General features: G+C 40.1%; 1 protein-coding gene across 1 annotated transcript; it reads right to left on the bottom strand.

Annotated features, from left to right (window-relative positions):
• Positions 1-2,056: 2,056 nt before the first annotated feature.
• LOC117296887 lies at positions 2,057-4,429 on the bottom strand. The gene has a single exon (XM_033779991.1). It carries the CDS (start codon positions 4,255-4,257, stop codon positions 2,359-2,361), a length of 1,899 nt encoding a protein of 632 aa, XP_033635882.1. The 5' UTR covers positions 4,258-4,429; the 3' UTR covers positions 2,057-2,358.
• Between the last annotated feature and the right edge of the window lie 12,360 nt (positions 4,430-16,789).

Raw genomic sequence — 16,789 nt, 5'->3', positions numbered from 1 at the left:
AAATAGCTGTAGTATATCTCAATTGTCATAATGCTCATTCTTGATTGTAAGACCAGCACCGGATTCAACCGGAAGCTTAAAGAACAATCAGCAAGGTTTAGATAAGGGTTCGGGGTTGGACGTTCCATGTGTTCCCATGCTATCGGGTGTTTAGCGAGAGGAGTGATACCTCCTTCCGGCCGGTGAAAGGTCAAACAACAATTGGAATAGAACTGCACATAAATCGGTTTTACAATGCTGGCTTCTTTAATACAATTTAAACAATTCTTCTTCCCCAACCCCTTCAAATTTGTACGATAACTTTTTAAACTGTGTTTTATGAATCTGTTCAGGGAAAAATTTGGTATACCTGTTTTTACAAAATTCCGGTTTGTGACAACATTGCAAGTTTAAATTTCCTTAGCACTTTTCGAAACATATGGGTTTTTCAGATTGCCTTTGAAAGAATCTGTGGTTGTGTGTACATTTGCAGCCTCTAATCAGTGGAGAATTCCAAGCTAATAATAATTAAAGTATTATAATTAACAGGAGACAGAAGACAGAACAAAACTGGGAGTTGACTCTATAGGTCATTATATATAACGAATTTGGAGATCCCCGCAAGCCCAAACTCGTCCCTAACCATCTGTAAAGAGTCCTCGCATCCTTGCCCAACTTACAAGAAGCGCTTACAGCTGCAAAACAACATCACAATATTTAACAAATATTTCTTCTTGGTGACATTTATTTCAACATAGCAGATACATTTCTTGAAGATAAACTGTCGTCCTATAATACAACTCATAAACAGAGATATAATCCGTTTATACTTTACATCAACTTTTAAACCAAACATTGGCGTACTCATCCTCATTTTGCTCGATCAATAGAGCTATTTTCTTAGCAACAAACCTTGCTTAAGTTTCCTATAGGAAACTTTCTGCTAATATCAACAAGAAGCATGATACCAATCATAATGATACACGTGGAATGCTAATTTGGCTAGCAACCTTGTCATGGTAAACGTGTTGTTATTATAGGTACTTTTTGTGCTTAAGCATCTCATAATGGAACTGAAACTGTGCCGAGTATTGCGTATAAAAAACTCTCTGCAAAGCAGAAACGAGCAGGATGTTGTGCTTAGCATCTTCTATTGTGCTTAAGCAGCTCTATAAAAACTGTCGAAGAGAAGTAAATCTTGACACCGCGGGCTCTTTCCGAAATAACGGGTTTGGCATGGGCTTCAGCTAATAAGGACCGTCAGACGTGAAAAAAATACATTCACTTTCGGTACGGGGCTCTACAAAAAGGCTAACAACATCTAAGGCCAGGGACCCAAGCTTGAGTAGGACTAGAACCAGCGTTCTGCTGACTATGGCGACCAGAGCGAAGGTTATCAAGATCTGTTTTTCTTTGAACGATTTTGATAGATGCTGCTGTTTCAAAACGTGAAAAGAAAATCGCATTTGCCATGGAAAATGCACACACAACGTGTAACATGCAAAGTATAGTTTCTACAAAATAACAGACATAAAACAGTGTTGAAATCCTGTTGACCAAAAAAAATCATTTTTTTTAATATAAAAAAAGGTCAATGGCGGATTGTCATTGTGTGTAGTACTTGAAGTCTGCATAACTTTCTGGAAACTACATAATACTTATTTAAACACAATTTTCGGTTCAAATCCGTCCTCACATTGGGATAACAAAACAACAATGGACAAATGGCTAAGTTTCATCCACGCAATGGAATTGAATTAAAGGGTATGTCATAAATATAATTATTACTTTACAATATAAATACAATACTATACAAATCTAGAAGTACCACATCGTGTTACGTGTGTATCTAGCATTGATCAACCTTTCCCTGTAATAGCATAAGAACTTACTTGAACTGTAGTAAAAAAAAAAACAACGTTGCGAGAAACGGCTCCTTCTGAAAGATTAATTTCTCATTCAAATAATAACAGAAGCCGAAGCATTTTTATAATAAGCATCTGATGAAAGCACACAAAGTAATGCAACAAGTTTATTTTTTTCTTTCATAAATCTCTTGCAAATTCGATGACTAATATTGAGGCCAAATTTTCACAGATCAGGGGTTGATTTCACAAAAAGTTAGGACAAGTCCTAACTTAGGACTAGTCCTTTGAGATTATATACAAATTGCGTGGAAAGTTCTCAGTTAGGACGAGTAACTGGTCCAAACTCAGCTAAGCCTAGTCCTAACTCTTTGTGAAATCCACCCCTGTTATTTTATGCATCATGTTGGGATACATCAAGTGAGAATACTGTTCTTTGACAATTACCAAAAGTGTTCAAACGCCATTGTTGCTTCAAGTGGTAGTTCAGCTGGAAATAAAAGTTCACGGCACTTTAACTGGTGATCTCCATATAAACAGCCGATTTGGCATTCATGTCTCTTGAACTCCCGTAGCGAACTGCGTCAGGTACCTCGCCGATTGCAAGATAACCCGAAGAATTAGGACTAGTGGGGGCGTATCTGCTCTTTGCTGCCTGCCGTTTCTCCGCTCTGATCGACGGCAGTGCCTTGTCCACCGTCGCCTGGTTCGTTACCTCGGGATCAACATACTCACCCGACGATTGGTAAAGGGCATTCCCGACCATACCATCCGGGGGAGATATTTCAAAGTACTTGGCCGAATTGTTAGGCGAGGTTAAACTGGTCTCCTGGTATAACGGGGTGGAGTCGAAGGTCGGTGCTCCGACCTGGGAGTACACGGGTGGGGTCGATGTCGATGCCCCGCCCTTCGGTTGCTGGTAGCCTGCAACCTCATCCGCTCTGACCGTCGTTGCTCTGGACGGCGTGGAACCAGGCGTCGCTCCCCATTGCTCGTCCGGATCGAAGATCGTGGCGTACATGTAATGGCCGTCGGTCCCCCCGCCTGGGACGCTGTGTTCCGGGGTGCCGCTCCCGAAGGTGCTCGGTGACAGCCGGAGTTGTCGATTGTTTGGTGGCAATGGCTTCGCCTTGTGCCTTCTTCGTTCACGGCAGCAGCAAAAGACAACGAGGGCAAGGAGAAGAGCTGCAAAGACTGAGCCACCGCTGATGATAGCTATAGTAATCGGGTACGAGCCGAACAGGATGAAGGGCTGTGTGGACGTTGGTGATGTTGTATTCTCCTCCGGTAAACCACCCGGTGTTGTCGTTGTATTCCACGGGAAGCTTCCGGGTGTTGTCTGCACCGTGTCCACTGTTGGATCGAATATTGCATTAGTTCCCGTGAAATTCGACGATACGACTACCGTGTACTCCCCGGTTGCGGAGTATCTGCCGTACGTTGTGCAATGAATGACCATGCCGTCATCTTCCTCGGATATCTGCATCAAGCGCATCCGTGCCACACCCGTTGATGAGAAATACGCCCGGTTGGCTCCCAGTGGGGGGACGGTGTGCCAGTTCACCACCGGGGAACTGCTCGTTACGGACGGTACCATCGTGCAGATGAACGTGGCCATTTCCCCAGCCTCGAAATGAGTTTTTACGGAAGATACGATTATTCTGGGTTCGTTGGCAACAGTAATGGGTCCAACAGTGCAGGTACGGACCTCAGTAGAGCTGCATACATTAACAGATGCCGAACACTGGAATGTTGCTCCTTCCAGAACGTCCGTGACTGCTGGGTTGATTTTGGCAGATGAAACGCCCTGTGCCACGGTCTTCACAGAAGCAACGGGCAAACCAGTTCTACCGTCCGTCCAGCTGAGAGAGGCTCTTTCGGATCTCCACGAACAAACCATGTTAGGATTGTCGCCATTGAGGGCAGTTACTTTACCATTCTTCTGACAAAGGTCGCTACTATCATACCTTCCAACAGATATGTCCACACTGCTCGACTTCACGACTACGTACGACGAAGCACTGACATCTGTATCGGACTTGTCGTATATGTTACACGTGTAAGTTCCTTCGTCAGTTGCGCATATGGTGTCGATCGTGAGAAGATCTATCGTCTTACCCTCTCTCGGCACGTAGCGTGCCAAAGTGAACCGATGCGGGGTCCCAGACCTGACGAAATCAGACGTCAGCTGGCCGTTCCATGAAACCTGTTGACTGCCTCTGATAATCCCCACAGTTTGGGAGCCTTCTGTTGTCGCGTCACACTGCAGAACAAATCGACTCGTCTCCTCTGGATTGAGTCCTGAAACAGCCGTGAGGGACAACTCGCTTTCGGCATTAGAACTAGTCCCAGCAGCTGCGGCAAGCGCTGCGGTGTGCACCAACACCACTGCTAGGTGGAACGCCAACATCATTGTCAGTAGGAACCAATGTCTTATCAAGAACTGATGTATTTCATAAATGTCCACAGTACAGAATATCCAATAGTAAATTATTCTTCACCTTATAACAGCCTAAAGCTCATGATAACATAACACACCATAAGCAAAGGCCAATACATTTACCTTTCAAGGCACCTTTCGTATAATGAAACTGGACGTTATCTGCCTAGGCCAGCCAAAGTACTTTGCTGTTATATTAAACAGTTTCCGGATGTGGCATGCCCAAGTAAAGCAAACTGCTGGGTACGGCTGGACGTAACTTCCGGAATGGAAGATCATCACCTACAGTCACAGTTTGTAAATTCCTGTATAGTGCATCTCCATGTTTGTTAAAGGCAGTGGACACTATTGGTAATTGTCAAAGACTAGCCATCACAGTTGGTGTATCTCAACATATGGATAAAAAAAAACTGTGAAAATTTGAGCTCAATCGGTCATCGAAGTTGCGAGATGAAAGAAAAATAACCCTTGTCACACGAAGTTGTGTGCGTTTAGATGGTTGATTTCGAGACCTCAAGTTCTAAATCTGAGGTCTCAAAATCAAATTCATGGAAATATACTTCTTTCTCGAAAACTATGGCACTTCAGAGGGAGCCATTTCTTACAATGTTTTATACCATCAAACTCTCCCCATTACTCGTCACCAAGAAAGGTTTTATGCCAATAACTATTTTGAGTAATTATCAATATTGTCCACTGCCTTTAATAGTAAATCCACATTGCGTATATGTAATTGAAACGTGTTTTCTCTTTACTCGGATGATACAAAATATCGTGGGAGTTTACTGGTGTTGCAATACAAAAAATACCCGTAGTTCCATGCGGACGTACATTTCTCAAATTTGAAACATTACTCATATTTATAATAAAAACAAATCCTCTCCTAAAGTCATTCATTGGGAGGGCTTCATCATTCAGAACAAAGTAAAGGATGATATATTATCTTTGGTAATTACTCAAGACAATATAAAACTTGGTTGAAAAAACCACTGCTGCAGCTGTTTAGCTGAAAACTGGATTCACAAAATGTCAATCAGATAAACTTTGCTTGCATTAAAGTTTTATTTGTTACGTTTTGTAGCACTACTGAAAGTGTGAAGTTTTACAGAATGGTACCATTTCTGTTTCAGTTAAAAGTCTTCAACAAACCAAACACGGCGTTTGCAAACTTGTGTTTTGTTTATCTCACTGTCGAAAGATACACTTTTGCCATATCACTCCTTACTCACAGCCTCTCCTTAAAGATAGGTGTGCATTATGACAAATTGGGTGCGGGGAATAATAGGCGTGTTTAAAATGCACGGGACAATATTGGTAATTACTCAAAATAATTGTCAGCATAAAAACTTAGTTGGTAACGAGTAATGGAGAGCTGTTGAAACATTGTGAGAAACTGCTCTCTCTCGATCTCTCTATCGCTCTCTGAAGTAACGTTCTTTTTGAGAAAGAGGTAATTTCTCACTCAAGTTATAAAAGACTTCAGCTGAAAGCAGACACAGTGTTTGGAACAAGGGTGTTATTTTTTTCATTATGCTCTTGCAAATTCTCGATGAACAATAGAGCCCAGATTTTCACAGGTTTGTGGTTATTTTAACCATAGGCCTATGTTGGGAATACTGGTGTTTGACAAAATACCTAAGGTGTCTAGCGCCTTTAACTCATGTCGACCTTGTGCGTTTCCATAACACAGTGCGGGATGGTGCTAGCCAGTGTGAGCTTTCAGGGTGATGTCCGGTTTATGACGTCACTCTATCGTCCATCACGGTCATGCGGTAAAAGTATCAAGTTCTACATGAATCATGAATCAACACACACCACATTCAGGATATTGCGACTCGCTATGTTTATAGCATGCGGGACTAACCATAATGGCCGTATTTGGAAATGTGTCACCTATTTACCACAATACTGTAAAAGTGATTTGTTATAGGCCCTTTTCGAAACCACGGCTTTGGTTGCAGAATCAGCTCAGGCCATATCCAGGGATATTGACCATTTTGAACCATGCACTAGGGCATGGTCGACTTTGGTCAATTCGAGAGCTATGTCATTCGTGTACTAGAGAGCTGGCTTTAAGCAGTGGCTTAAGTTAGTAATGTATATTTAGCGTAAAATGTAAATCTCGCATTCAAGGCAGTGGACACTATTGGTAATTACTCAAAACAATTAATTAGCATAAAACCTTACTTGGTAACGAGTAATGGTGAGAGGTTGATAGTATAAAACATTGTGAAAAACGGCTCCCTTTGAAGTTGAGTAGTTTTCCACGTATTTGATTTCGAAACCTCAAGTTTAGATTTTGAGGTCTCAAAATCAAGCATCAGAAAGCACACAACTTCGTGTGACAAGAGTGTTGTTTCTTTCATTATTTTCTCGCAACTCCGAAGACCAATCGAGCTCAAATTTTCACAGGTTTGTTATTTGTTGATGTTGAGATACAGCAAGTGAGAAGAGTGGTCTTTGACATTTACCAATATGTGCCACTGTTAAGCGTTTGGACATTATGTGGCCTTTCGTCGTGAAAACGGTAACAACGGTGACGCAATGACGGGACTGAAAGTCATCTACAAAGTGTTTCATAACGGAAAATATTGCTTAAAGGCACCTGGAAATAGGATTTTTTTTTCTTTTAAACATGAGAGTATATGTTTATTAATAATAAAACAATTTTTTGAGTAATTGTTTGTCACGATTTATATGTTAAAAAATATAATTAAGTGCTTGGGGGGTTGACTCCGCCTACCCCTTTTGTGACGTAGGAAAAGGAAGACTTTGCCTCGATGCGTAGATAAACACACGTGCAAAAGTACATGTAATTTTAAGACGTGAGGTTTTTTTTCTGGCATTTTTCCGGCAATGCCGACCAGGTGTATTGCTGTTGGATGCAGCAAAACAACTAAAGATGGGGTCAGTCTTCATCTATTTCCTGCAGATCCCAAGTTTAGGCGGTTGTGGGCTGCGAAAGTCAGATTAACTGAGCTATTTAATGTCCGTAAACGTTCAATGCCATTGAATTAAAGACACTAAAGACCATTAGTAGGTAATCAAAATAATTGTTAGCAATAAAAACTGACTTGCTAGCGAGCAATCGAGAGATTTTGATAGTATACAAATTTGTGAAAAACGGCTCCCTCGGAAGTAACATGGTTTTTGAGAAATATGTAATTTCTCATCTCAATTAATATTCAAGGTTTTCAGCTGTAGGCTTTTCGTATGCATCTGAAAGCACACAGTGTTTTGCACCGAGAGTGTTTTTTCTTTCATTTTATTATGAAAGTGCACGGAAGTGCAAACCAAAATTCCACATGTAGACTAGACCATTGTTGGGTTGTTATTTCCACTAACATACGCTGCCATGGTAACTTGGTACACGTATAGCTTCTTCATGTATTTTGTAGACTTGAAGACAAGTCGTAAATATATAAAGTGGTAGCTTTTCAATTCTCTCCGCGATACTGGCGATATTCTCGCGAGACTGCTGCCCTGTGCGAGGCTACTGCTCTCGCGCTGTGCATGCAGTTTTTATAGTCTGCAACCAGTAGCTTCGCGCGAGAGCATGCAGTGATCTGGACCCAATTTCATAGAGCTGCCAAGCACAACAATTTGCTTAGCATGGAATTTCTTCCTTGATTAAAACAGGTTTACCAATCAAATTTCCATTTGTTGCATATTGCTTGTTACTGGTACTCAGCTGTGGTTTGCCTATCATGAAAATCACATGGAAATTTGGTTGGTAATCCTGTTGTTATCAAAGAAGAAATTTCATGCTAAGCAAATTTTTGTGCTTAGCAGCTCTATGAAATTGGGCCCTGGGGAGAGCATGCAGTGTTCGATCGGGGAGACCTGAATCATTTCGCCACCACCACTCTCACCGCGACAGTCTTAACGACTTGTCCACAAGTCTACTCATTAAATTGACCGTTGCGTGGACGTACAAATTCGCCTAGGTATAGTGGTTCGCAAATCGCACTGACAGTTTAATAGAGGGGCTTGGAACTACGTTCTTACGACCATTGGGTGAGAATTTTAATCGATTATACTCGAATTGTCTATTTAAGTACTTTTTTGTACTCAATTTGTTTTTTCTTTTTCGTTTTGGTCTCCATATTTACCAGATAAACTTAAAGCATAATTATTGTGAGTTGGAATGTTATCTCGCTGTTTATATAACTTATACTGAATAAATTTTATTTAATTTGTTTACTATTCTCCCTTTTTGACCAATCTGGAAATAAATATTGATTGAGTTGAAACTGTATTGAAATGAACAATACAACAACGCACACCAGACAAAATAAGACTATGAAACACGCCGACGTGTAATGGGGAGAGGTTGATGGTATGAAACATTGTGAGAAACGGCTCCCTCTGAAGTGCCATAGTTTTCGAGAAAGAAGTAATTTTCGACGAATCTGATTTCGAGACCTCAGATTTAGAACTTGAGGTCTCGAAATCAACCATCTAAACGCACACAACTACGTGTGACAAGGGTGTTTTTTCTTTCATTATTATCTCGCAAGTTCGATGGCCGATTGAGCTCAAATTTTCAGAGGTTTGTTATTGTATACACATGTTGAGATACACCAACTGTGATGGCTATCTTTGACAATTACCAATAGTGTCCACTGCCTTTAAGAAGTTATCTTAAATGCCTGCGGCTCGAAAGCCTCTTCAAAATAGTTCATCGGGGTGATCTTCCAAACACCTTGAATGGTTTAAACTAGTTCCTTATTTAGCTCAAACAAATGGAGAGGGTTCAAGGGGTATTATTTATTATTATTATTAGGCCTAAGGGTATTAAAGGCAGTGGACACTATTGGTAATTACTCAAAATAATTATAAGCATAAAACCTTTACTTGGTTACGAGTAATGGGGAGAGGTTGATAGTTTTAAACATGGTGAGAAACGGCTCCCTCTGAAGAAGAGTAGTTTTCGAGAACTTTATTTTGAGACCTCAGAATTATATTTTGAGGTCTCGAAATCAAGCATCTGAAAGTGCATAACTTCGTGTGACAGGGGAGTTTTTTTCTTTCATTATTATCTCGCAACTTCGACGACCAATTATTGAGCTAAAATTTTCACAGGTATGTTATTTTATGCCTTTGTTGAGATACATACACACAGTGAGAAGACTGGTCTTTGACAATTACCAATAGTGTCCATTGTCTTTAATTTGACAAGTTCAGAATGTCTTTGCACTGTCAGCATTTGTTTTCAAAGACTATGATTTTTATATTCCTTTTTCACAGATCAGAATGTTGGGACATTCGCTTTTCTGTGCAATTTTTGCAGTAATCCAACTGGGTAAGATAAGGAGTCAGAATCTGTTCAATTTCCGATATCTTCCTCAAAATTAATGTGTCTTTTAGTCCCTCCAACTTGTTTTCTTTTTAATTCTTACTAGAGTGTGGTGGGACCAAACCATTGAAATGATGTTATTATAATAAAGAATATTTATAAGGCGCCAAAGTCCACCAAATGAGGTGCTCAAGGCGCACAAGAAGGAAAACCACACACAGCGAAGGAAAATAAGACATAGATTGTAGATAAGCGACATTAAACAAGATAGTTTTTAAATTAATCTCAAAAGTATCGAGACTAGAAATGGGCGAAGAACAATGAATGCAATGAAAGATAAGCAACATGTGTGTGTTTTTGTGGTCCCAGGTCTTTATTGGTCTTAAAGGCAGTGGACACTATTGGTAATTACTCAAAATAATTATTAGCATAAATCCTTTCTTGATTACGAGTAACGGGGAGAGGTTGAAGATATAAAACATTGTGAGAAACGGTTCCCTCTGCAGTGACATAGTTTTTGAGAAAGACGTAATTTTCCACGAATTTGATTTCGAGACCTCATATTTAGAACTTGAGGTCTCGATATCAACCATCTAAAGGGTGTTTTTTCTTTCATTATTATCTCGCAACTTTGATGACCGATTGAGCTCAAATTTTCACAGGTTTGTTATTTTATGCATATGTTGAGATACACCAACTGTGAAGGCTAGTCTTTGACAATAACCAATAGTGTCCACTGCCTTTAAGTGTCAAAGTAACTTGCTTACTACCATAAAAGCCACGGTTGTGTGCGTCAGTTACAAAATGTGATCAATATAACATTTCGATATCACAGGTATTGCTTCATCGTCGGAGCAAGTGGGTCTAGTCGGTTCGTTGAACGGCAGCGGTGCAGGATTAGTGCGCTGGGTCATACCCCACCAGGATCCATGTGCCTGCACTGTCATTAGACTTGGAGGAGTCATGCCTTACGAGCCTGCAACCGGACACTATCTGGAGGGACTCTTTCTCAGTGAGGAACCTGATGAAATCAGGAAATTTTTCGATTGTCCCTACGGTAAGCACAATTATTATGGGACTGCGCCGTTGTGGCAAAAATTCTGTCCGCCGGAGATATGTAGTCCCGGCTGATGTCCTACTATCCGCCAAGATAAAAGCAGTAGGCCTAGGCGTATCGGAATTATATGAAGTCTCCCGAATTCCGATAATCTACTCCGCTTTTAGTAGAATATAAAGCAAGACAAGTTCTCAAAGTACACATGATGTTACTGCATACCTCACAATGCAATGCTTGAATCCCATAAGTTGTTAGGGTCATTCACTCCCGGAGTGTATACCAAAGTAAGCACTTGCTCTCCCTACCATTTGAGAACTCCCTCTCTTTCATCTTAATAATATCGAACAAGTCATCTTGACCTGGGCCTTTGAATGGGTTTCTTAACAGAAAAAAAGTGCACCTTTGCAAATGTTGTGTTATTATTCTAACAATTATGATCCATGGCTTGTTTACCATTTTGTGTCATCGGCTTTAGTTGATCCTGAGCCACCACGTCAATGTGCAACCAACGCTCCATTGGGGATTGAGAACGGCACCCCTCTCTCCATCCCGGATGAAAGTTTCACTGCGTCATCTGTCGACATCATCGGAACATTACAAAGCACTCCTTCTTCGGCTAGACTTAACTTTAAAGGGGGGTTGCAGATTGACGGTCGTATACTGATCGGAGGCTGGAAGCCCATTGATGATGAAACCGTGCAAAGCTGGGTCCAGGTGTCTCTTGGGAGGGATGTCATCGTATCTGGGGTCATTACACAAGGCCGATATGATACGTCGGGGCACAGACAACATTGGGTCACCAAGTTCAAGGTCATGTACGCATCCATTGAGAAGACCACTCTAGAGGCAGTGTCGAAGCAGGGTGGTACGCCCGAGGTATGTATGGCTTTGTGTTTTGTTGTGTTCTGTCAATTAAAGACCGTGGACACTACTGTTAACTGTCAAAGACCAGTCTTCTCACTGGGTGTGTCTCAACATGTGCACAAAATAGCAAACCTTTGAATATCTGAATTCAATTGGTCGTCGAAGTTGCGAGATATTAAATGAAAGAAAGACAAAACCTTGTCACATGGAGTTGTGTGCTTTCAGGATATGCTGGATTTCGAGACCTCAAAATCTAATTATGATGTCTCGAAATCAAATTCAAATATTATTTTAGTGGACAATTATTTTTTTCTCGAAAACCACATTACTTCAGAGGTAGCCGTTTCTCACAATGTTTTATACTCCATTAACTCGATACTAAGTAAGTGTTTATGCTAACAATTATTTTTTAGTAAATACAAACTAGTGTCCAGTGCCTTTAACCCTTTAACTTTGCCTTTAACTTTGCTAGGGTTGAAACATCGGGTCATTTACTTGCATTTAGACCATAGCTATGCATAGAGCTGCTTAAAGCCATTATACACTTTCGGTAAACAGTATTGTCCAAGTCCCACATTTCGTGTATCACAACTAATATATAAAATAACAAACCTGTGAGAATTTAGGTTCAATCGGTCATCGGAGTCGGGAGAAAATAACGGGAAAACCCATTCTTGTTTCCGCGCGTTTTGCCGTAAATCCGTAATTCTCGCTAACGAGAATTTATATTGTTTTAATGTTTTCTCAAAAAGTAAAGCATTTCATGGAACAATATTTCAAGAGAAGTCTTTCACCATTACCTTCTGTAAACCCTGTAAATTATTTCGTGTACCGAAAGGGTATAATGGCTTTAAGACGAAATTGATGTTTGACACTAATCTGCAAAGCAGAAGTGAGCATGATACCAGTCACAACCAAATATCCTTATTTTGGTGAGTTTATTTTGTTACTTTGCGGGCTTAAAAACAGCTGTATGAAATTGGGCCCAGTTTGCAACCAGCTATTATTTTTTTAATGGGAAAGTCAGGCACAGCGAGAACAAAATGCACAGAGAAAGCTCATAATACTTTTTAGCATGTGCTAGAAATAGACCCTTCCCATGAATATGTAAAATGCTCAGAGCGCGTGCGCACTAACGTTTTGGTTGGCAAATGAGGGAACATCGCGCTGTTTTGTACACGGCTAATGGGTGCATGACGCAGACGCGATTGCGCGTCTGCTTAGTGCACAACTCTATGGCGTTTGCCAACCAACAGGGTCTGTACGCATGCGTGAATGTGATTAGCATATTTCATGGGAAGGGTCCATTGGTTCTTACGTTTGCCTTTGTATTTGTCTGTGGCAACAATTCGGCCAAATCAATCACGCCCGCCCCTTTAACCAAAGAGTCACCATATACGCCAAGGATTCAACAATCCACGCACAACGACGCATTCAAATTCGAAGCAGCTTCTTGCAGAAATATCTCTGGTTTTGCCCTTTCTGTCTGTGGCTCAGACACTAAAACAAGTTTAAAGGGAAAGTTTACGGTAGGTAATCTTTCAATGAATGACATTAAAAGTTTACTCGGTTAAAGGTCAAGACTTGTTACTGTATCACCATCAGGCCGATGTTCGAGACAATTTGTGCGTGGTAAGCAAGATGAATAAAACAACAACTTTTTCCACTCTTGCTCTTTTGTGTTAGATTTTTTACAGCAACTATGACGGAAGCTCCGAGGTAATCAGTATGTTCAGTCAACCAATACTGGCCAGCACAATTCGCTTTGTTCCCGTTGAATGGAAAACAAGAATCGTACTCCGTTTTGAGTTACTTGGATGCCTGAAGATGTAATGAAGTATAAGGAATGCATACCATTGGTTTTTGAAACCGTTCAATGGGGGACTTTTGAAACGCTTGGTGGCACTAGACATACCAGGTAAAAACCATTGCTCTCGGTAATGCGCGCATGCTCAGAACTACGTAAACAATGGAAATTTACCCGGTAAGTCTGCTGCCACCTAGCGTTCCAAAGTCTCCCATTGTTTTAATCCTATAAAATCCTATGTAAAAACTAGAGTGAAAAACACTACTCTTTACATTTCGAGTTGTCCCTCGTATGGCTCTTTAAACATGTGGTGGTTATTTCAATCTTTTAAAAAGGGGTTTCACTACAGGACAGAGTGAAAAATCACTCAAAAAGATGCAAACTTCAATCTAAAAGAGTGGAAGACCACTCGCAAAAGAGTTGTCCCTCATATGGCTCTTCAAAGAGTACTTGTTCACTCTTTTGAATTTAGAGGGCACACAGGAAGGGTAAACAGTCTGATAAACGGTTACTGACAGAACGCTTCTCATATCATATTGATTCGAATTTCGGGACACACAAACTTATATCACATATAAACTGATTAATCTTTTACATATCTACATTACTTCGAAGTGAAGTGTTTCTCAGAATGCTTTCTAGACCTTTATCACGCTGTCACCATCTTGGTCATATTCCATGTTTCCATAATTATAGTAATGAATGCTAACATTCATTGCGCAAACATGGCACCAGACTATTATTTCGTCCAGCCTCAGTTTGGTTATACAATGAGTTGAAATGGAGTAAAATCAAGATGGCCACACCATGATGAAGGTCTGTACTATCAAAAGCTGCTCCTCTGACCAAACTTTTAAAGATAATAATTAACAACTAATTTATTACCAACTGTAAGCCTACACTATAGTCATATAGGACTTTTCCTGTGTGTAAACATAACACAGTACTATAATAATACGAAAGTGTCAGGTCGCCACACCTTTGTCTTGAAGGGGATACGGCCCGTATATGGGTTGGCCAATAAAACTTACATGGTTCACAGTTGATAGTCATATTCTTGAAGCTTTTTTGTTTGAAATGCTGTATTATAGTGTTTGAGAATGAAGAAGAACAATTAGTTTTGAGATCGCCAGTCCAAAACAAGAAGTTAAAAAATAGTGAAAAACATCCAAAACCGAAGTAGTTTATTCTGGCAATGTTGAACCATGGAGATAGAATTCTACCACCATGGTTGAACGAAAAACAAATGTCCATATGCAATATACTGCAATGTGTGAGAAGCCAATTATAACTGCCTCGACTTTGTGGCAACACAAGGACAGTAGCCCTTTCTAAAACGTCGCAGCCTCAGGTTTTGCCAACCAAGGTTGAACAAGAATGTTACACAAATATTTATAGACAGTGTTGAGTTTGTTGGAAACAAATCAACACATCATGAGATGCATTTTCTTTTATTTAAAGGCAGTGGACACTAATGGTAATTGTCAAAGTCTGGCCTTCACAGTTGGTGTATCTCAACATATGCATAAAATAACAAACCTGTGAAAATTTCAGCTCAATCGGTCATCAAACTTGCGAGATAATAATGAAAGAAAAGAACACCCTTGTCACACGAAGTTGTGTGCGTTTAGATGGTTGATTTCGAGACCTCAAGTTCTAAATATGAGGTCTCGATATCAAATTCATGGAAAATTACTTCTTTCTCGAAAACTATGGCACTTCAGAGGGAGCCGTTTCTCACAATGTTTTATACCATCAACCTCTCCCCATTACTCGTCACCAAGAAAGGTTTTATGCTAACAATTGTTTTGAGTAACTACCAATAGTGTCCACTGCCTTTAAAGGTTTGCAGAAATGTTCAATGTTGAATTTTGACACAACATTATGTTTTTAATAACATCATTGAACCGTCCACTCCAACGAGGTCTATTATATTGCCGATGTGTGTATTGAAATGCAAAAGGTCTGATTAGCTTGCTTGTTGCATATAAAAGCCTAATTAGTTTGTCTGGAGCCGAAATGCTAAAGATTATAACACATCACTGGTGATAGGGATAAAAACAAACACTGCTTAGTTTTGGTCTGAAGGTAACCGATTATTAACTCCTACTAGAACACAAACATTTCCCCTCTTAAATGAAGTCTATTCGAGAAAAATTTTAATGAAAATCTAGTAACATTTTCAACAGCAAATATTATGGACAATGTGTTTATACACATGCTAAAAATTGTGCATGGCTTTTAATAATTTTGTACAGCCTCGCACAACCGATTTAGCCCAAAATTATTCATAGGCTTGTTAGTTCATTGCATATGGTTGATCACAAACAAAATATGAACACTGTCTGTGACTAATATTTGTCAGTTCTACCAAGCATGTTAAAAAACGTTATAGGAAAGCCACACCCGTAAGGAGATTTGCAAATTAACATACGCACGTTTTATGACACAATATGTTCTTCCTCATGAAATGTTTAATGCGCGCATACAATAATCTTGCTATCTTTATCAAGTAAAACTTCTGAATACAGTTTGATAATACTAATAATAATAAAAATTATGGTAAAATATGGATACAGTTTCATGATAACATAACTCCATTCAGGCACTTAACAAAGTGTTTCTTTGAAGCTTTGCATGGCGTGGATAAAAAGAAAGAAACTATAAATAAATAGTAATCTTACGGGTACAACAATGAGAAGTATAGTAAATCTCTTTGTGTGCGTGTTGGCTGGCCGGCATGACCTCGACGTTTCGAACAGATACGCTGCTCGTCTTCGGGAGAATTAAGACAGTATCATCACATAGATTTATAACACAAACGCCACGGGACCGCAAGATGACAAGCGCGTCATTCTGCACGCGCGTTGAATATGAAATACACGTTTGAGATTTTTTTATTGAACGCTCACGCGATGCTGTTTGTTCAACTTACAAAATGGCCGCACAAACACACGCTTTGAGACGCCAGTTTTGCATAGAGTAAGGCCGTGTCCGAAACGGCGACTTCGGCTACAGCTACGGCTAGATCGCGCGCGTCTGCCTATTCTTCAACACTGGTAGACGCGCTGATCTAGACGTAGCTGTAGCCGAAGTCATCGTTTCGGACACGGCCTTATATATAACTCTATGCAGTTTTGTCAACTTAGAAAATGGCCGCCTGCGCGCATGCCGGAGCGCGTATATAGGCCAGTGCGCCCTCTACACTGAAAACATCACTTAGTCAATTGTCAAAAAAAAAATAGTCATTTACATGGTTTAATTTGACTAATCTTTAATTGGCCACTCAATCAAAAGATTAGTCAATACACACTGAAATGACAAATTATAGCTTGTCTTTGAAAATGGTTTAAAATGACTAATTGATCTGGAGATTGGTAATACACGAAATTAATTTAGTCATCCAAGAAAATTAATTAGTCATGCAGCACAACTATTTAGTCTTTCAATTAGTCTGACAATACCAATAATTAGTCTT

This window comes from Asterias rubens, chromosome 11 (genome assembly GCF_902459465.1).
Source record: "Asterias rubens chromosome 11, eAstRub1.3, whole genome shotgun sequence".
NCBI lineage: Eukaryota > Metazoa > Echinodermata > Asteroidea > Forcipulatida > Asteriidae > Asterias > Asterias rubens.
The sequence above is the reverse complement of the archived record's forward strand: the minus strand, read 5'-3'. Positions and strand labels throughout refer to the sequence as shown.

Coding starts and splice junctions, on each gene's coding strand:
- LOC117296887 (XM_033779991.1), bottom strand. CDS start 4,257: ATGATGTTGGCGTTCCACCTAGCAGTGGTGTTGGTGCACACCGCAGCG.